This window comes from Rhinopithecus roxellana, chromosome 1, assembly GCF_007565055.1.
Source record: "Rhinopithecus roxellana isolate Shanxi Qingling chromosome 1, ASM756505v1, whole genome shotgun sequence".
Taxonomy (NCBI): domain Eukaryota; kingdom Metazoa; phylum Chordata; class Mammalia; order Primates; family Cercopithecidae; genus Rhinopithecus; species Rhinopithecus roxellana.
This window is the reverse complement of record NC_044549.1, coordinates 54,219,596-54,240,191: the sequence shown is the minus strand read 5'-3', so window position 1 is coordinate 54,240,191 and position 20,596 is coordinate 54,219,596. Positions and strand designations below refer to the sequence as shown.

The 20,596-nt window shown below is 56.2% G+C and overlaps 2 protein-coding genes across 6 annotated transcripts in view; one reads left to right on the top strand and one right to left on the bottom strand.

Moving 5' to 3' along the window:
* The window catches only part of LOC104663713 (twinfilin-2), an 18,145-nt gene extending 9,323 nt beyond the window's left edge, over positions 1-8,822 (bottom strand). For both annotated transcript variants that reach the window (XM_030932225.1, XM_010365031.2), the window contains exons 1-6: positions 8,562-8,822; positions 4,573-4,650; positions 1,499-1,677; positions 1,010-1,105; positions 695-799; positions 438-563 (exon numbers count right to left, since the gene is read on the bottom strand). In XM_030932225.1, coding sequence (XP_030788085.1) covers positions 438-563; positions 695-799; positions 1,010-1,105; positions 1,499-1,677; positions 4,573-4,650; positions 8,562-8,586 — 609 coding nt within the window. In that variant the 5' untranslated portion in view covers positions 8,587-8,822. The remainder of the gene's footprint in view (positions 1-437; positions 564-694; positions 800-1,009; positions 1,106-1,498; positions 1,678-4,572; positions 4,651-8,561) is intronic.
* PPM1M (protein phosphatase, Mg2+/Mn2+ dependent 1M) lies at positions 8,808-20,596 on the top strand. 4 transcript variants are annotated; one of them, XM_030932499.1, is made up of 13 exons: positions 8,808-8,997; positions 9,901-10,605; positions 15,031-15,232; positions 15,393-16,036; positions 16,689-16,806; positions 16,969-17,223; positions 17,678-17,790; positions 18,154-18,238; positions 18,336-18,454; positions 18,642-18,705; positions 18,958-19,065; positions 19,177-19,325; positions 19,670-20,596. In XM_030932499.1, the coding sequence occupies exons 4-13, from the start codon at positions 15,813-15,815 to the stop codon at positions 19,812-19,814; spliced, it is 1,380 nt and encodes a 459-aa protein (XP_030788359.1). In that variant the 5' UTR covers positions 8,808-8,997; positions 9,901-10,605; positions 15,031-15,232; positions 15,393-15,812; the 3' UTR covers positions 19,815-20,596. The 4 variants fall into 4 exon arrangements, with proteins under 4 accessions (XP_030788359.1, XP_030788408.1, XP_030788253.1 ...); XM_030932548.1 differs by having other exon boundaries at positions 15,031-16,036; positions 19,273-19,325; XM_030932393.1 differs by having other exon boundaries at positions 15,031-16,036.

The window sequence follows — 20,596 nt, the reverse complement described above, 5'->3', positions numbered from 1 at the left end:
GGAGCTGTTTTGCTTGAAAGGGGCAGCCAGAAAGCCAGGGCAGAAGGACGCTGCCTAGGGAAACAGGATGGTCAAGGAGACAACAGAGGCAATCTCGGACAGAAAGGGGCTCGGGACTGAGGGGTCAGTGTGACCCCAGGGGTATGTGTGGAGGGCAGAACGGGGCAGTGCGCTCACGGGTGTATCTGTGTATGAGCAGGGCCTGGGGGACAAGGGACCTGAGCGCATCTATGTGCACACAGTGGCTATGCCTGAGGCGGAATAGGTAGGGATCAGGGAGGGGTGGGGTGGACCACGTGTTCCCATGAGCACATGGACGAGCTGAAGGGGACAGGCTGTAGGCTGATGGGGTGGGCACTCCATGCACATCAGCACATTTGCACGGGCAGGAGTAGGGGTGGCAGCAGCATGTGCCAGGGTAGGGAGCAGGCACCCACCAGCTGGATGTAGTTGACCATCTTCTGCTTGAGCTGCTGGAGTGCCCATTGGGCCTCAGGCTGCAGGGGGAAGGCGAGGCCCTGCAGGGTCTGGTGCTTGCTTTCCACACTGATCTCTGTCTTCACCTGTGGGTAGGGGAATGGTGAGGGAGGCCCTCACCGGCCCAAGCAGGGTGTGGCTCCCAGGCAGCACAGGCTGCCATGAGGCCAATGTGACCCTGAGGGCTCGAGGCTGGGGCCTCTGCTACCCAACCCACCTCGTTGATGCGGATCTGCTGGAGCTCTCTCTCGGCTGAGGTCAGTGGGGCAGGTGCTGCACAGGATGACAGGTGTTTCTGGTACCCAGCAAAAGAAAGGTCGTCCTGCCGGGGTGGGGGTGAATGCAGAGCCATAAATGGGCACCTGGGGGTGGGCTAGAGGAAGCCCACCGAGCACCCCCGCTTGCAGCCCTTGAACTCCCCCAGCGCCCCCATCTTCCTCCCAAGGCTGGCACTGGCTTGCTCTTTGACTCTGCACAGTGACCTCTCTGTGCGCCCAGGACCGTGTCCCGGTAAGTCCTGGCTTAGGGCTACCTTCACAGTCCCGAAGAGCTCATCCTTGATGTGGCCACCTCCAAACTCCTTTTTCACTGTGGCCCGTGTGGCCGCATACAGCATCTTCAGCCGCACCTGAAGGGCAAGGACCAAACCATGAGAAGCCTCTGGGCAGGGCTCCCTCTCCCGGAACAGACAGGACCCTCTGGAGCGACCCGGTAGGCTCATTGTGCTGGCACACCCGGCAGAGGGCCAAGACGCAGCAGGTGGCTCCCACCAGCAGGGGGAGCCCTTGACCAGCCTGACCACCGCCTCTGGAGCCAGGCTGATGCCTGGAGAGCTAGAGGTACCCAGGCTGTAGGCACAGGGCCTTGACCCTCTCTCAGACTCCCTAGGGCAGGGCCTGACAGCTCTTCCCCCGCCCTCCAGGGGCAGGCCTGTGTCCCCTCTTAGATCCCCCAGGGCAAGGCCTTGTTGTCCAGTTCGGCCCCAGCTCCCCTCCTCACTCCCCACTGGCCCAGGACTCACAGGGGAGTTATCAGGCGACCAGGCAAGGAAGAGCCATTCGAAGCCCTGAGCATTCTGTGAGTCGAGGCGGTAGAGCAGGTAGCAGGGCTGCTGGGCGTCCAGCAGTGGCAGCACAGCCCTGTCATAGTCCTGGTCCCAGCGGCCCACCGGTTCCTGCGAGGCACCCAGCACGAGCTGCTCTGGGGGCAGAGGCCGGGTGAGCAGCCGCTCCCAGCTCCCACCACGCCTTCCGCTGCGGACCTCCAGCCTCGCCGTGGCTGCCCAGCTGGTTCAGAGCTGCCGGCTGCCCCTCACCTTCCCTGGAGCCCCCAGGTCCCAGAAGTGTGAGGCTGTGTGGCTGAATGAGTGAGCAAGGGAGGGCACAAAGCTGCCACCTGGGGGCTGCCCCCCTGCACATCCCCAGCGCATGCATACCGGCCCCACCCCCCGCCACATACACGCACATAGATCACCAACACAGCCACACAAAGACACACAGCTGTCAGCCCCTCACGGACACCACACCCCTGGGTGCTCCCTGCCCCACCCCACCACACAGCTGCTCAGCCCACAGTCTCCACGAAACTGCCTCCTGCTCGCCTCCTCCCCTGGGGCTCCAGCAGAAGAACTGCAGCAGACCCCCTCAGGACAAATGTGCTGAGGGGCAGATCACAGCCCCAGGCCACAGGGACCTGCAGGGGCAAAAGCCTCTGGGAAGGAGGAGCAGGGGCTCCTACCAGACCCTGCATAACCAGACATCCTGCGGCTACCTGCCAGCTGCAGTCCTTTTGAAAATGTTACAGATCCAAAGCAGCTACCATCTAAGTGCCTAGGCCTTACAGGCCTGCCAGCTCCTTGGCTGAATGGTGCATCGAGCTGCACTTGTAGGCTGGGACCTCATCTGGGCACCAGACACCAGCCTGGGTACACACAGGTCTAGCCTGGAGCAATAACTGGGGCAAAGGGGCAGGCAGCCTGGCTGGGGGTCCTGGTGTCAGTCTACCAGGCTCTCCTGATGGGGGCAGGGGCCCCGATGCCTGGACACCCCAACAGGCCAGGCCCTCTGAGGCCTCGGCCTCCTCACCTGCCCACCCAGAACTCAGACAGGATCACAGTCACAGTGACTTTGAGTAGTCATGGCCTGTGTTGGCCCCCACAGCACTGTCTACATTGCTGAATTTGTTGCTAACATTTTTAAACTGGAAACTTTTACATAAGAAGTAGAATTCTCAGCCTCTCTAGAAAAATCAAGCCTCTGGCCACACTGGGGCCACCCTCAGTTGGAGAAGGACAGTGGCTGCCCATCGGGGGCCTGGACCCTCCTGGGCACTCCCAGGTACCCCAAAAACTGTCATGCAGAACTGAGATAAAAGTCAATCCAGAGGCCGGGTGCGGTGCCTCAAGCCTGTAATCCCAGCACTTTGGGAGGCCGAGACGGGCGAATCACCAGGTCAGGAGATCGAGACCATCCTGGCTAACACGGTGAAACCCCGTCTCAACTAAAAAATACAAAAAACTAGCCGGGCGAGGTGGCGGGCGCCTGTAGTCCCAGCTACTCGGGAGGCTGAGGGAGGAGAATGGCGGGAACCCGGGAGGCGGAGCTTGCAGTGAGCTGAGATCCGGCCACTGCACTCCAGCCTGGGCGACAGAGCGAGACTTCGTCTCAAAAAAAAAGTCAATCCAGAGATTCCTCCTGCTTAAAATCTGCAGGGACGGCTGGGTATGGTGGCTCAAGCCTGTAATCCCAGCACTTTGGGAGGCTGAGGCAGGCGGATCACGAGGTCAGGAGATGGAGACCACGGTGAAACCCCGTCTCTACTAAAAATACAAAAAAATCAGTCGGGCATGGTGGCGGGCACCTGTAGTCCCAGCTACTTGGGAGGCTGAAGCAGGAGAATGGTGCAAATCCGGGAGGCAGAGCTTGCAGTGAGCCGAGATCGCACCACTGCACTACAGCCTAGGCGACAGAGCGAGACTCCATCTCAAAAAAAAAAAAAAAAAAAAAAAAAAAAATCTGCAGGGACATCTTGTCTGGGAGGCAACAGGGAGGGCTGAGGGCTGGGGTCAATGAGTACAACTGCCTCTTTAAGCGTGGGGTGGCTGTGGCCTGCCACTCCAGGAGGCCATCACCAATATCCTGCCATAGTGATCCCTGCCCAGTCTCTGAGGGCATCAGAATTTGGACTCCCTGGGCAAAGCACGACCGAAGCCCTAAAACTTGGAATGGCAGACCCTGCTTTGAGCCAACTCAACGTGCGACAAGTCAGCTGAGCACCAGGCCCATTCGGGCAGCCATCCAAAGTGCCTGCTGCTGAATGGCTACTGAGGAGAGCTGGGAGGACCTCTGGGGAGCCTGGCCTACACCAGTCCCAAAGTCTGTACCCCTCACCCAAAGGGGCAGTCCCTTGGCAAGGAGGAAAGGGGGAAAACTGTTCTCTGTCCTCTGACCTCCCAATCCTCCTCAGTTTAATCCTCTGCCTCCCCAAACCCTCCCCACTTCAGGCCTCAGCTCAAGTCCCAGCGCCCCCAGCACTGCCCTCTATACAGCTCCCAGATTCTCAGGGGCCAGGCCAAGACCCAGCCAAGCCTAGAACCCTCTCATCCTGCTCTCAGATGAGCCAGACACTCGTCCCTTCTCCCCATCATGGGAGCACTTCCAAAAGAAGGGTGCAGGATCTCCTTAGATCTCCCCTTGGCCAGCAGCTGAGCCAGGCCAGGCCACAGATAGGGGTGGGTGGCACCAACCACAAGGGGCGGTGCTGGATTCACTTATCCCCTGCCCCTCTGCCCAGCCCAGCTCGGCATTCTGACCAGGCCCATGTGAATACCCATGCAGCCTCTGGGAGGTGGCAGGACCCCAGGACAGGGCTCTGTTTGCTGACCCCAGCTTTGGCTTCCCGCTCTGCATAACAGAGGTGACAATTGCACTCACCTCTGATGCTGCCCTGTGAGGCTCTCCTTTGTCAGGATGGCCTCACACTCATTTCCAGAGGGGGAAATTGTCCCTGGCCCAGGGGCCAACATCTACCTTTCCCCACCCACAGAGGCAGCAGAGTCCACCCCAAGCCTATATCCTGGCCTGTGAGGGCACTCACCGTCCTCAATCACAACCTTGATGAGCCGCACGGAGCCAGCCCGTGCCTTGGCAAAGAATTCCTTCAGCTCTTCTGTGGCTATAAGAACAAGAAACATGGTGGGGGATGAGTGGGCAGAGTGGACAGAGACGAGTATGGGGCCTGCTCTGTCCCACAGGGTCTGGTGGCTGAGCTGGGAACCAGGTTAAATACAGCCCCCCATGTGACTGGGAACCTGAGACAGCCACTGAACACAAGCTCCCAAATTTAGCCAGCAGAGGTGGCAGGCGAGTGGCCTGCTGGCTGGGATAGGTCTGGTGATGGGGCGGGGTGGGCAGAGATGGGACAGCTCATCAGAAGATGGGCAGGCTCTGGCATAAGCCAGGCCAGCCACAGTGAATAGCCTCCATCTGCCGCCTGCCCCCCAGGATAGCCGAGCTCTGGGCTGGCCTGGACACACTCAGCATGGTCATATACACAGACAAAGGAACACAGACAAATGCCCCCACTGTGTAATGACCACTATGCCCATTCACATGCACACACACACACACACACACACACACACACAGAGCTCAATCCAGCATGTGTGAATGTAACACATGACATGGATGTGTGACAGAGGAGCAGAAATTCAAACACCCTCTTACATGAACACACGCTCAGTTGCTCAAACACAAATGGACACACACATTTAGATACACAAACACACAAAGAGATATAGTCCCCAGCCTGCTAACACGCACACAGGCAGGCAAGTGCAGAGCTTGGCTGAGACGTGTGTGCAGGCAACTGGATGTATCAAAGTGTACACAGAAGCACATGGACACGCATGACACCCATGTGTGCAGCCCCAGTCCCAGCCCTCAAGTCAGGCTGTCTAACCCTGAGACCCTGAGGAACCACAGCCAGCCCAGACACAGCCCTGTGGGGGTTGGGGGAACAACATGCCTTTAACCCTCAGGCAGTTGGGGCAGCTTCCAGGAGGAGTGGCCCCCGGAAACTCACTAAGCGACTCCATCTTGGTCAGGTGCGGTGGCTCGTGCCTGTAATCCCAGCAATTTGGGAGGCCAAGGTGGGCGGATCACCTGAAGTCAGGAGTTCAAGACCAGCCTGGCCAGCATGGTGAAACCCTGTCTCTACTAAAAATACAAAAATTAGCCGCGCATGGTGGCTTGCGCCTGTAATCTCAGCTACTTGGGAGGCTGAGGCAGGAGAATCGCTTGAACCCGGGAGGCAGAGGTTACAGTGAGCTGAGATCACACCATGGCACTCCAGCCTGGGCAACAAGAGTGAAACTCCACCTCAGAAAAAAAAAAAAAAAAAAAAAAGAGACAGAGACTCCATCTTGGTCACTGGGCTGTAGAGCTGGAAGGTGAGAGACAGTGAGTGACCAAGGACCCCAGGGCACAGATGAGGACCATGGTGAGAGCCAGGGAGCCATAAGTGGTGGATCTACTAGTGGACAGGGAAACCACCACGGACCATGTGGGGAAGGGCCCTGCTTGGGTCCCTGGGTGAGCAGGGCTTGGCCAGAGTGACCTTGAGGCTGCCCAGGGGTCAGGGGAATTCCATCAGGAACACAGCTGGAGGCCTGAGGTCAGAGAATATTTATAGGGCCAGGACTGGGCAACTCAGGGGCGGGGGGGCCTTTTGGAAAACAAACTCTGGTCATGTCCTCAGGTGCCCCCCTTGCAGAGTGACCGTTAACCTGAGACCTCAGGCTATGTACCACCCTTCAGGGCCACTGGGTGGGCTGGGGCCCAGCTGAGCTCAGCAGACCCTTAGGGTTCAGAGAAACATGGCATGACTGTAGGCAGGTGGACACCATCCCACTGGGCCAGGACAGAACTTTCCATTGGCAGATCCCAAGCAGGTCCCTGAGGCCCCAAGCCTGGCCTCTGGGCCTCCACCTCTCCCTTACCTGTGTGACCCCTGACCTCTCTGAACTTCAGTGTATAAAATGGAGATAATAGCCCCAAACTTGGCAGGGCTGTGGTGAGGAGTAAATGGGAGAAAGGGCTTGGCAATGGTGGCCTCTATTAATAACAATTAATCTTTTATTACGATAATAACAGCAAGCTGACTGTGCTGAGTTGCCTCTTCTACCTGGCCAGACCTTCCCTGAAGGGAGGCCAAGAAGCTCCCCTAAAGGACAGGCCGACAGGCCCCTTCTAGTGTTACCAGGGCAAACTGACACCCCAGCAGGGGAAGGCGCACCTCCCTGCCCACCCCAGCCCCAATGCCTGCCCAGCCACCATCAATAATCCAGAGACCAGGCCTGGGACACCTGAGCCTCTATTATCAATGATTCATGAACACCCTCCCTCCGACTCCAGTGAGCCTCACGTTACAGGTCCCTTTCCTGCCCTGCTCTGAGGTCAGCAGATCCACACCTATGGTCAGGACAGGGCTGGCACTTGGTCCTCCAGGGTGATCTCTCCTGCCAACTCCCCCAGCCAGAAATGGGAAGGAGTGGGCTGCTCACAGGCGGAAGGAGGACTGGGGGCTGCCCAGTCCCCAGTGACCCCCTTAGTGGGCCTGTCTCACTATGGGTAATGAGGGAGTGAGGCAGCAGGGAAGGGGTATGGGGTGGCTAACTTCCTGGGATCTCCTCCACCAGGGCTGGAGGCCGGGAGGCAGCAGCTATGACCAGACAAAGGGGAAGGAAGAAGCTGGCCACAAGGCAGTTCCCTCCTGTGGGGCTGAGTCATGAAGCCCGCCTGCCAGCTCCTCCTGGAGAAAGGCTGGCCCATCTGGGAGGCCTGGCCCTGACCCAGGCCCCTGCCTTCGCAGGGCCAGGGAAATCTTCTCAGGGCAGCCCAGCCACCAAGTGGCCACAACCGCACCAGGATTCAGGTGGTCAGGCAGGTCGATGGTGGCAGCCCCAAGCAGGGGATCCTAGTGTGGTGGGAGGGGTGGCTGATGGCCAAACCAGCCAGGCTGTCTGGGCAAACAGCCTGGGCCTTCCCCACAGGCCAGGCAGCCCTCCCAGGTCAGTGATAGATGAGGACACTGAGCCCCAGGTAGAGTCAGGGCACCTGGCTCCTGGCCATTGCTTCTCTCACAGCCCGTCAGAAGGAAACTGGGACCCCTGGGGAGGGGGGGGTTTCATGCTAGGGGATGGTGAAGCTTCCTAGGGATGGGGGGGTGGGGGTGGGAGCTGACCTGGATTATTTAGAGCCAGGACTCTCCCCCACAAACCCCATATCTGGACCTCTTCCCTGTCTGCAGCCTGGAGCTGGGATCTTCCAACCAGACTGAGACAGGCTCAGAAGGTCACAACGGAAAATGGGAGGGAGGTCAGAGGTCAAGGTCAGATAGGCAGCTTTCTCCATCCCACTTAGCAGTCTCTATTCCGGGTTTTCCCCAGCCTGGGGAGAGTGAGTGTCCTGGGAGGAGCAAAGGTCAGGGCCCCCTCCTTACACACATACACAAACCCATTCAAGTCATACAGACACATGTGGTATATGCATCCTTGGCAACAAATGCACACTGAGATGCGCTCCAACTATGCACACACACAGACACCCACATACATGTGCACACTGCCATGAAACACTGATGTCTAAAGAAGGTCCTATGCAACCTACAGTGTCCAAACACCCACTAGTGCCAATGCATGAATGACCCTTAGATGTGCACAAGCGAGTCACATCGAGAGGTGCACACACAGGACTGTACACGGAAGACGGGTGCACATGCGTGTATACCCACTACAGGAAAGGAACAAAAATATACAGATGGGCACACACAGCCACATTCACCTCCAGGTAGGCACACAGATACTTCCACCCCAGCTGTGTACGTACATGTACACCCACTCCCAGCTATGCACACCACGTCCATACTCCCCCAGATGTGCCCACCCCAGGCGACCCACGACTGCAAAAGAGAACAGGAAGCTTCTCCCGGCTGGTGCGGGGTGGAGGGAGGGGCCAAGAACCGGGGAGGGGGCGCTTCCGAGACCCGAGACCCAGGCCCCCTGCCCGCTCGCCATCCGCCCTCACCGTGGATGCCCGTCTGGTGCGCCATGGCTCGGCGCTTCCCTCCGTCCGCGCCGTCGAAGCCCTCCGCTTGACCCTGGCCCGCCTCCGCTCGCTGGACCAAAAGAGGAGAAGGATGTGGCGGAGGCTGTGGAGCCTCGCGCAGCTTCCCGGGCGGTGCCGCAGGACCCGCCCCCAGCGGCGCCCCGCCCCCGACAGGCGCGGCCGGGAGGCGGGGACTCGGAGCCGCGCGTGCGCCCAGCCTGAGCCTCGGTCCAGGTGGGTCTAAGGCTGATTGATACGCCGTGCGCACGCCAGCGCGTTCCTCTGTGGCAAGAGAGGGGGCCTGCGTGTGACGGAGCGTGCGTGGGAGGACGCGCGTGTGTGTGCGCCCTGATCACGGTGGTCTGTGGGTGGGGCGGATCGTGCGCGCCCGCCCGATCTGTGCCCCCCAAGCCAGGTGGGTTTCCGAATAGAAGCGGGTCCCAGCGTACCCGGGTTTGCACCCAGGAAGGGGTCTGCTTGTGGATGGGCGTGCACGCGTGCGTGCGTGTGCCAGCTCTTCCCCAGGGGCCGTTTCTTGAGCGCCTCCCGTGGGGTCCTGGGCACCTCGGTGTGGTCATGGCCGCTAGGCTTTGCCCTCACGGTGAGAGCCCAGGCCCGCCTCACCCGCTAGATGGTGGTAAGAGCCAGTCGAGACAATGTGAGGAGCTGCCAGGAGAAGGCGAAGATTGGAAACCTAGAGGGGAGAATGAAACAGCCCAGAAGAGTGGAGGGAAAAGTTTTCTTTCTTTTTTTTTGAGACGGAGTTTTGCTCTTGTTGCCCAGGCTGGAGTGCAATGGCGCGATCTCGGCTCACTGCAACCTCCGCCTCCCGGGTTCAAGCGATTCTCCTGCCTCAGCCTCCCGAGTGGCTAGGATTACAGGCATGCGCCACCATGCCTGGCTAATTTTGTATTTTTAGTAGAGACGGGGTTTCTCCGTGTTGGTCAGGCCGATCTCGAACTCCTGACCACAGGTGGTCTGCCCGCCTCGGCCTCCCAAAGCGTTGGGATTACAGGTGTGAGCCACCGCGCCCGGTCGAAAGGTTTTCTTTAAAAAAACATATATATATATTATTATTAAAAAAGAGGGTCACCCTATGTGGTCCAGGCTGGTCTGGAGCTCCGGGACTCAACCATTTCTCCTGCCTATGGCCTCCTAAAGTGCTGGGATTACAGGTGTGAGCCACTAGTCCCAGCCAGAAAGGCTTTCTGAGAAGAGAGCACTGCATGTGCAAAGGCCCAGAAGTTGAAAGAGGGCCAGAGCCTGGTGAGTCTGAGGAACTTCCCATGTCCTAATGACCTTCTGTGTCTATATCCAGCAGCCTTGCCTTACTGGTACCAGTACCTGCCTGCTGCTACCATCCAGTCAACATGTGGCATCTTCCAGGCCACTGCGATGAATCAGGGATGAGCATCTGACTCTGGTTGGTTCAATCAGCTTGTCCAGGGACTTTGGGAAGATTGGAAAGGAGGCCAGCTTTTTGGGCTGGGATTGCTAAGAGACGTGATGATGAAGTGTGTGGCCTACCTGGCATCTGGCCCCAGCTTCAGCTCCGTTTACTGTCTTGCTCCCCACCCTCACTAGCCTGCATTGAAGCCTCCTCTGTGCCCCCCAACCCCTGAGTTTCTCATCCCCAGAGAACCCAGCATACACAGAATTGAAGGGTTTTCTTATTCATCTTCCTGTGCTCACCCTGAGGACTGGGCCTGTGTCATCAGCTAATCACTGTCCCCGCAAGCACTCACAGTGGAAAATGGAGTGCTACGCAGCCCTGCAGCTTGCCATCTGGAACAGTTCACAGGCAAGGCCTCCCACACTGAACCCTGCTACAGCCAAATAGTGCCAGCAACACAGAGCCACTTGTTACATCAGCTCAGACCAAGCCACATCCACAGGAGCAGTTGGTGATTCCACAGAACCACAAGAGACTTGACCTCCTGGAAACGAATTAACCAAGATTAATGAAAAAGATTAAGGTCATGTGCCCTGTAAAAGTGTCCCTCACTGGATGAACTGTGACAAGGTAGGGTACTGTGTGGTCTACCCAGCTGACCCTCTCCATGGGTCATTCTTTGCTTTTATCACTACCTGGCACATACCTTTATGTATTTGTTTATTGTCTTCCCTCCACCAGTGTTAGGTGTTTGCCCTTGCTGTATCCCCTGTGCCTAGAACAGTGCCCAGCATTGGCAGGTGGCCAATAATTGCAAAATAAGCAAATGTATGAATGAACCATTAGAGGCTTTGTTTTGTACACTTACTACCTGCTGGGCACATTTATTTAATCCTCATGACAGCCCCTGAAGTAGGTGTTACTGTTTCCATCTTAGAGATAAAGACTCTGAGGTTTGGAGAGGTGAAGTAATTTGATCAATGTCACATGGTAGTGAGTGTGCCCAGGAATCATAGTTTCCTTTATTGGAGAAGTTGGGGGCCAGGTGCAGTGGCTCATGCCTGTAATCCCAACACTTTGGGAAGCCAGGGTGGGAGGATCTCTTGGGCCTAGGAGTTTGAGACCAGCCTGGGCAACAATATGGTGAGACTCCATCTCTACCAAAAAAAATTATTTTTAAATTAGCCGGGCATGGTGATGTACATCTGCAGTCCCAGCTACTCGGCTAAGGCAGGAGGACTGCTGGAGGCCAGGAATTCAAGACCAGACTGGTCAACATGGCAAGACCCCATCTCTACATATACGTATCTATAGACAGATAGATTAAAAGATAGGTATGTATTAGCCAGGCACAGTCACACATGTTTGTAGTCCCAGCTACTTGGGGAGGCTAAGGCAGGAGGATCACCTGAGCCCAGGAGTTCAGGGCTGCAGTGAGCCTTGATCACACCACTGCATTCCAGTTTGGGTGACACAGTGAGACCCTCTCTAAAAGAATTTAAAAATACTGAAGAAACAAAGGGAGCAGTTTGTAGAATCTTGGAGTGGAGGAAACTTCTGTGTCACCAAACACAGAAACCATCAAAGAAAATCTTTCACTTCCAAAATTAGTCTATAGAAAAAAAAGAAAAGTAAATCTTAACCCAAATAAGAGACTGAGGCAAGAGCTTCAATCAGTTGAGGTTTATTGAGCCAGAGTTTGAGCGTGCCCAGGAAAGCAACACAAGTCACAGAAACGTCTGTGGCCTGTGCTCTCCCAAGAAGTTTTCAGGAGGCTCAATATTTGTACATTTCTTTAATAAAGGGGAGAAGACAGTGAGGCAAATGGTTATGTTTTTGTGAGACTCTTAATTAGTGTCCTGTAAATCTATGCTATATGGAAGATAGGTTGAGCACTGGAAGAACAGGGAGTAACAGAAGAGCCAATTATGCAGAGGTCTCAGGGTAGGTGGAGGAATGATTGATCTCATCCTATCCTTGTTCTGCACCTGGGCAGATAAACTTGTAATTGACGTTGTCAGTGTGAAATTTAACAGACTTTGGTTTTAGGAGTTAGGTTTAGGTTGCAGACCTAAAGTTGCAATTGACATGTGCTTGTTTTATAGGAGGATATACATCTTGAAAGTTTTAGGGACTGGCAGAGAATTTACTGATGAGCAATTTGTGAGTGCAGTCACCTGGAGATGCGTGAGGCTTTGTGCCTTTTTATGGAGATCTGGTTAATGCATAATATTTTGACACAAGGTTGCAAGGTAACAGGTATCCATTTGGGAAAAGAATGACAGTTTTGGAGAACATTAGTTCTACAGCATAGAATGAAGTGTTGCCGGAATAAAATTTAAAAAAAAAAAATTAAAAAAGAGGCCGGGTGTGGTGGCTCACACCTGTAATCCTAGCACGCCTGTAATCCCAGCACTTTGGGAGGCTGAGACGGGTGGATCACCTGAGGTCAGGAGTTCGAGACCAGCCTGACCAATATGGCGAAACCCTGTCTCTACTAAAAATACAAAAATTAGCCGGGCATGGTGGCGGGTGCCTGTAATCCCAGCTACTGGGGAGGCTGAGGCAGGAGAATTGCTTGAACCCGGGAGGCGGAGGTTGCAGTGAGCTGAGATCATGCCACTGCACTCCAGCCTGGGTGACGATGTACTCCAGCCTGGGTGACGGAAGAGAAAGACTCCATCTCAAAAAAAAAAAAAAAAAAGGAAAGCCAGTGTGTGTGACTCGGTCTCCAAGCTTAACTCTTCCTTTAGCATAACAAATTTGGGGGTCCTGACATTTTTATTTTCATTTATGAAAAGATCAATAATCCATTTGGATTAAAAATGAAGTCTATATGGAAAAAGCCACCATCACAGCCAAAACACAAATAACAAACTGTAACTTGTTACAAACAGCATACTTGTAACTCATTTCAAAATAAAGAGCCGATTTCTCTAATATATAAAGAACTCTCATAAGCCAATAAGAAAAAGACCAGTGGCAGCCGGGCGTGGTGGTGCATGCCTGTAATCCCAGCTACTCAGGAGGCTGAGGCAGGAGAATTGCTTGAATCTGGGAGGTGGAGGTTGCGGGGAGCCAAGATCATGCCATTGCACTCCAGCCTGGACAACAAGAGGGAAACTCCGTATCAAAAAAAAAAAAAAAAAGAAGAAGAAGAAAAAACAGAAAAAGACGAATGGCCTAGTAGAAAGTGTGGCAAAGGATACAAACAGACCATTCACAGAAAAAGATAGATAAATAATCTCTCTCGGGAAAGTACCTCCCAGTCACCCTTTCTTGGAAAGTTGTTGAAGGATGCACTTCAGCAAAATGAGGGAGTAAACCAGGAGACATAGGCTTAAGATCCAGGCAAGAGTGAGGCGCTCAGGAGCCCTGGAAGTTAGAAGAGCCTGGTAGCACTGAAGGAACACTCAGGCCACCTTGGAACAGAGAGGATGGGATTGCCGTGTGGTTCCACATGGCTCTGAAAATAGAAAATGGCTAAGCTGTGCAACAGACTGCCTATGACATCTGGTTGCCCAGAGCTTCTGTGAAAATACTTTAGGACAAGGCTTTCCCCCACCCAGGGGTGGGTTGGGGAATAGAGTGTATGCGCTTTGTTTTGTCCAATTTTAGACTTTAAAATCCTCTGAGGCATCAACTAGTGAGGGTAAGGAAGTGGCCCCATAGACTGAATTGGGCCTGCCCCACCCTGGTACATTTCTGTTCTGTCACAGTGACAGTTCTCAGCTCAGAGGTCCTTTGGGAAACTTTCTCTGAGGTGGCCCCTATCCCCTTGCCAGCTGGATGAAGCAGCATCCACCAGAACTGCTACCATCACTGCAGGGGGCTCGGTGGGCAGAGACCTGACTTGTCTCCATTAGTACTGTGTTCCTGTGCCCAGTGTGGGCCCAGCACACACTATGGGTTCAGTCAATCAGCCCCCAGCCTGCTCTGGAACTGAGTCATCGGAGGGAGTGGGTGTTGGGCATAGCTCCTTGCCCTAAGAACCTTCCTTCTTGGGCCCGAGGAACTCCCACTGGGGCAGGGCTAGCTGCTGGGAGGAAGTGGGGCCTACTGAGCGTCTGCCTGGGCTAGGGAGTGGAGGTGAAGGTAGACTCCTCATATAGCTCATATGGGGGCACTGGGCTGTGGAGCCTTAGCCACTTTCAATTGGCAAGCCCTGGCTTCCTGGAGGAGGAAAGGGGAAGAGAAGTGCCTTGGGGGTGAGGATTGAGTCAGCTGCATTGTCGTAATGGAAATAGCACAGCCCTGGGTGTCCAAGACTTCCCCTCCATGGGCCTCAGAATCGGTCATATAAAGTAACACTTTTTTCTCTTTTCTTTTTTTTTTTTGAGACTGAGTCTCGCTCTATCACCCTGGCTGGAGTGCAGTGACTCCATCTCGGCTCACTGCAACTTCTGCCTCCCAGGTTCAAGCGATTCTTGTGCCCCAGCCTTCTGAGTAGCTGGGATTACAGGCGCACACCACCACACCCAACTAATCTTTGCATTTTTAGTAGAGACAGGGTTTCACCGTGTTGGCCAGGCTGGTCTCGAACTCCTGACCTCAAATGATCTGCCTGCCTCAGCCTCCCAGAGCGTTGGGACTACAGGCGTGAGCCACTGCGTCTGGCCAAAGTTACACTTTTGCACAGGGAGTTGGATTTGAGTGACAAATGGGTGACAAAGGCGGGGCACGGTGGCTCAAGCCTGTAATCCCATCACTTTGGGAGATCGAGACCATCCTGGCTAACCCGGTGAAACCCCGTCTCTACTAAAAAATACAAAAAACTAGCCGGGCGAGGTGGCGGGCACCTGTAGTCCCAGCTACTCGGGAGACTGAGGCAGGAGAATGGCATGAACCCGGGAGGTGGAGCTTGCAGTGAGCTGAGATCTGGCCACTGCACTCCAGCCAGGGCGACAGAGTGAGACTCTGTCTCAAAAAAAAAAAAAGGGTGACAAAGTGCTTTGTTAACTCGAAGATGTGAACAAGACACTGCTGCTGACCCCCTGGTGACAGCCAGTGGTTGAGAGACCGCAAGATGATTCCTTTCACTTCCCTCCGTCCCAGGTCTGAACTCGGACCAGCAGGAGCCTTTGGGGGACCACGGATTGCCCTTTACACTCCCACAGATTTCTCTTGTCCGTCACTCACTCACAGTCCAGTAAGGATCCTGCTGTCTATTCTGCGAGGACATGTTGAATGCAGGGACAGCCATTTGGAAGACTGTCCTCGAGGGTGGCAGCAGCCTCTCAGGACGGGTAAAGCCAAGGTGACCACTAAGCCCGTCTGGGGTGGAGGGTGGCAGGCGGGGGTGGAGAGGATTCGAGGCCGCCTGAAGGAACCTGTGCTCGGAGACACTCATTGTGCGGGTCTGACACCTCCCAGCTCATCCTGTCCCCATCTTCCCCTTGCGTCACGTCCCCACCCAGCAGGAGGAGATCCGAGGCTTTGCGCGACGCTGGCCCCGCGGAGTGTGGGGGGCTTTTCCTCTCAACCACCAGTGCCCCACAAGCGTGGGTGAACTGTCCTCCCTGGCTACTGTGAGACGCTGGGCAGGCCATTTCGCTTCTCTGGGCCTCGGTTTTCCTGCTTGTCAAATGGGGCTGATACCGGCGTGGGCTTCTTCGGGCGGTCGCGAGGGTTGACCCCTGGAGTCAGCGAGCCAGCCGCTAACGCGCTCCCGGGCGGAGGTCGGGACTGGGGGGCGTCACCTCCCCTCCGCGCGCCCCCGGCCCCGCCTCCCGCCCGCGCACCCCCCCCCCGGCCCCGCCCCCGACCCACTTCCTCCTCCCGCGGGCTGCCCAGCCCTAGCGCCCCGCGCTCCGCGGGCAGCCCCCTGCCGCCGCGCCATGTCCGCCGGCTGGTTCCGGCGCCGCTTCCTGCCTGGGGAGCCGCTCCCCGCGCCGCGGCCGCCCGGGCCGCGTGCCAGCCCCGTGCTCTACCGACGGCCCCGCTTCTTGCGCGGCTCCAGCTCCAGCCCCGGGGCGGCCGACGCCTCGCGCCGCCCAGACTCCCGGCCGGTGCGCAGTCCCGCGCGAGGACGCAAGCTGCCCTGGAATGCAGGCTACGCCGAGTGAGTGCCCCTCCCCGACCCCCGGCTTGGTCCCGGGCCGGAGCCCGCCTCGGGTCCTGCGCCGGCCTAGAAAGCGGGAGGAGCTGAGTGAGTGACAGCCCCCACCCACCTGTGGGCAGCCCCTTCTTGCCCTCACCTCGGAATCCTGACAACATCCCCATCATCCCGACCCTGCGTTTTCCTTGGGATTCCGACCTCCCCTTCAGAGAAGACAGGAGGTCGGGAAGGACCTGCAGGCCAGGGGCTTCCAAGATGAGGCCCAGAGACTCGGTAGAGTTCCAGCATTCGGGACTTTGGAGATTTCCCCTCGCCCCCTACCCCCACCATCTCACCCTGGGTATGACCTGCGCTGTATGGGACAGGGCTTTGGGCTGCGACAGGGCAGGGGACAGGAATGGCAACATACCCTTACCTTCTAGCCCAGGGTCACCAGGTAGGCTCCAGAGGAGCTGGGCCCTGACTTTTATCCTAACCATGAGGCCACTGAAGTTAGGAAGCTTACATCGTGGTTGTCTTAAGTGTGTGTTAGGGACAGCACTGGGGAGCTGTTGCCCCAGAGGGAAGGGTTCTCGCCCTGTGCTCACTTGGGTCCCTGTGCCCATGGGGACATAGGTGTGTCCCTAGAGGGTTGCTTACCATTTCCTGGCCTCAGGATTATCAATGCAGAGAAATCTGAATTCAATGAGGATCAAGCCGCCTGTGGGAAGCTGTGCATCCGGAGATGTGAATTTGGGGCTGAAGAAGAGTGGCTGACCCTGTGCCCAGAGGAGGTGAGTGCAGCCTGAGTTCTTGACTGGAATCCCTCCTACAGGCTGGGGCCACGACCTGCAGGCTGAGGTTCTTACCCTGCTGCCCCATGTTCTAGTTCAGGTTGGGTCAGGGGACAACTAGGGAAGTCAGGCAGAGGCTAACACTGAGCCCTTCCTGTGCAGTTCCTGACAGGCCATTACTGGGCACTGTTCGATGGGCACGGCGGTCCTGCAGCAGCCATCTTGGCTGCCAACACCCTGCACTCCTGCTTGCGCCGGCAGCTGGAGGCCGTGGTAGAGGGCTTGGTGGCCACTCAGCCCCCTATGCACCTCAATGGCCGCTGCATCTGCTCCAGTGACCCTCAGTTTGTGGAGGAAAAGGGCATCAGGGCAGAAGACTTGGTGGTCGGGGCATTGGAGAGTGCCTTTCAGGAATGTGTGAGTGTGTAGCTTTTGGCTGGCAAAGAAGTGGAGATTTTGCCCTAGGGATCTCGGGAAATGGCATCTCTGTATACCCGTGGTCATCACACCAGATCCTTGAATTGGGAGGATGAGATTGGGTTGGTTGGGTTGTTACTAACAGCCATTACTATCAGCATAACCCTGCTCATTTTATCCAGTGCCTAGTGTGTGCTAAGTGCTTTTACCTGCATCATCTAATTGAATACCCTTTTGGTTCTTGGTGCAGGGGCTGGTTTCTCTTCCTATTTTGAGTAGCACTTCCCTTGTCTAAATCTCCTGACTGCAGGGATCTTGGAGGCATGGCTGGACTTTGGGCTGGGACTGTCAGGCTTGCTAGTGGAAGTGAACTGTCGGGTAGGGTGGGGATCGAGAGACAAAGTAGTATGGTGGCAGAACAGGCAGCAGCTAAGGTGGCCTCGGTTTGCCCCAGGACGAGGTGATCGGGCGGGAGCTGGAGGCCTCAGGCCAGGTGGGCGGCTGCACAGCCCTGGTGGCTGTGTCCCTGCAGGGAAAGCTGTATGTGGCCAATGCTGGGGATAGCAGGTGAGTCACCCCTTGGAGGGTGGGCAAGGGTGGGATGGGGAGAGCACAAGCAGCAATGGGGACAAGCAAAGGTGGCTGGAAGTGGAGGGATAGTAGGAAGGATTGACTGGCTGAATTGTGTGTGTATTTGGTATGTGTTGAGTGTGAGGGTGGACAGTAGCTGCTGGGGAGGGCGGGGACCTCAGGGCCCCGCTAAAGGGCTAAGCCTTCACCCTTGCAGGTCTTAGGTAGTCATGGAGGGCTTTAAGGAATCATCATGGGCAGAGCTGGGTCCTGGTGGTTGGAGGAAGGACTGGTAGGTGGGTGGCCATGGGTGAGGGTGGAGCCCCCCTCCTAGACCTCTCCCTTCTCTCCTCAATCCAGGGCCATCTTGGTGCGAAGAGATGAGATACGGCCACTAAGCTTCGAGTTCACCCCAGAGACTGAGCGGCAGCGGATCCAGCAGCTGGTAGGTGCCCTTGGCAGCATGGAGGCTGTGAAGCCCCAACTCCTGGGTCCAGGGCCACAAGAGTGAGTATGACCTGAGTGCAGCCTCCCCACCCCAGGCCTTTGTCTACCCTGAGCTTCTGGCTGGTGAGTTCACCCGACTGGAGTTCCCTCGGCGGCTGAAGGGGGATGACTTGGGACAGAAGGTTTTGTTCAGGGATCACCACATGAGTGGTTGGTGAGTGGGGATGGTGGACAGGTGGGAAGGGAGACCCCTGGGATCCAGGCCCAGCTGTATGGCCTGGGGCAGCCCCCCTCTACCTTGGCAGGGTGGGCACTGTGAGGGTGTGATAGCTGGGCCCTGAGTTGGGGAAAGATGAGATGGGGCACAGGGCTTGCATTGATGCTGGCTCTGCTTCTGGTAGGAGCTACAAACGTGTGGAGAAATCGGATCTCAAGTACCCACTGATCCACGGACAGGGTAGGCAGGTCAGTGCCTGGCACCCCCCAACCCCCAGAATCCCTCTTCATTGTCCTCTGCAGAGGGGGAGCTCCTTTCTTTGCCTCTTGCTGGTAGCTGTGGCTGGTGGCCTGGGATTTGCTCTGAGACCAGGAATTTTCTCTCAGTCTAAGGCTTCCAAGGGCCACAGTCCATCTCTGTGTGCTCTGCAGTGCTAGGGTCTGGTACTTGTGCATTTGCTGGAGCCATTTGCCATCGCCTCACACCTCACTTTCCCTCAGGCTCGGCTACTAGGAACACTGGCTGTCTCCCGGGGCCTGGGAGACCATCAGCTCAGAGTCCTAGACACAAACATCCAGCTCAAGCCTTTCTTGCTCTCTGTCCCACAGGTAAGGGGGGAAACGCTGTCCAACCCAGCTTCCATTTGCCCAGAAAGGCAGACAGTGAGGCTGTTGGGAGTCAGGAAGGGAGTGTGCAAGATCCTCAGGCTTAACTTGTAGGTGACTGTGCTGGATGTGGGCCAGCTGGAGCTACAGGAGGATGATGTGGTTGTCATGGCGACTGATGGACTCTGGGATGTCCTGTCCAACGAGCAGGTGGCATGGCTGGTGCGGAGCTTCCTCCCTGGGAACCAAGAGGACCCATACAGGTACTGTAGCTGCTGGGGACCTGCCTGGGCCTGGGTTGGTGCCGGTGGCAAGCCCAAGTAGTTATGGCTGAGAAGACAGCACTGACAATGAGCTGGCAGCTGGCCAGGATCAGGGCTGTCTCAAGCTTCTTGGAGGAGGAGGGGAGAGTAGGGTTCCAAAAATCCCTGGATATAGCCTCTTGTGGTTCAGCCCATGGCCCTTCCAGGCTTGCTGCTTGCTTGGTCCCCAGTCGGACTGCATTGCTTGGGTCCCCATGTCCAGCCTTGTGCAGTGAGTTCTCCTGAGCGCTGGCCTTGCCCCTTTGCTCTGCCCCTGAAGTCTATCTGCAGGATGGTCTTCACAGGTTCTTGAAGCTGGCCCAGATGCTGATACACAGCACACAGGGAAAGGAAGACAGTTCCACAGAGGAAGGGCAGGTGTCCTACGATGACGTCTCTGTGTTCGTGATTCCCTTGCACAGTCAGAGCCAAGAGAGCAGTGGCCACTGAGGATTCAGACACTGTATCTCAGAACTGCTCCAGTGCCCGGGTGTGGTCTGGGCATCCCTCCAGTGTGACCAAGAGCAAATCCTGCCTGCCCTATCCCTAGCCACAGCCCAGTGCTCTCACTATGCACCTCAACACACATCCATCTCACGAGGAACATTTATGCCAGCCAGTCAGAGCTGGAAGGGTATGGAGAGCCCAGCCTACCAGGTCCTGCCTTTTGCGGTGATAACCTCTGGCAGAGTGACTTCACAAGTTAACTAGGAAACCCATGTGAGGCTCCTCAGACAGGATCTTCAACAGCCCAAAGTATCATTCTCAGATAGGGGCACCCAGGCTAAGGGTATTAGCCAAAGATGCCAGGATGGGCAGCTAACCCATGTTTAGATCCAGGTCTCCAATTCATGGATGTCAGGGCATGCGTTCAACAACCCCCAAAGGCTATGCAGGGTGGCTTTTAGAAACCTTTGGGCAGCCTCATGTCTGCTAAAACAGCCATCTTCAAGACAGCCCCTGAAAAGAGACCAACTCAGGTCCTGCCCTGCTGTTCTTTGCTGGAGATGAGGAATAGGCTCTGGGGCTAAAGTCTGGGGTAAAGCACAAGGGACTAGAGGAACTCTTGGAGTTGGCTGGGTGAGAGGGCTCTCCATTTGATACCTGTAGTAGCCTGCCTCCTAACTGGTTGCTTCTCCCTAGTTCCAGCCCTGCCCTGGTCTGACGCCCCAACACTGCCTTTGCTTTGTTGTTCCATCACCTCCCTATTATTAAATGTTTTCTACAGAAGA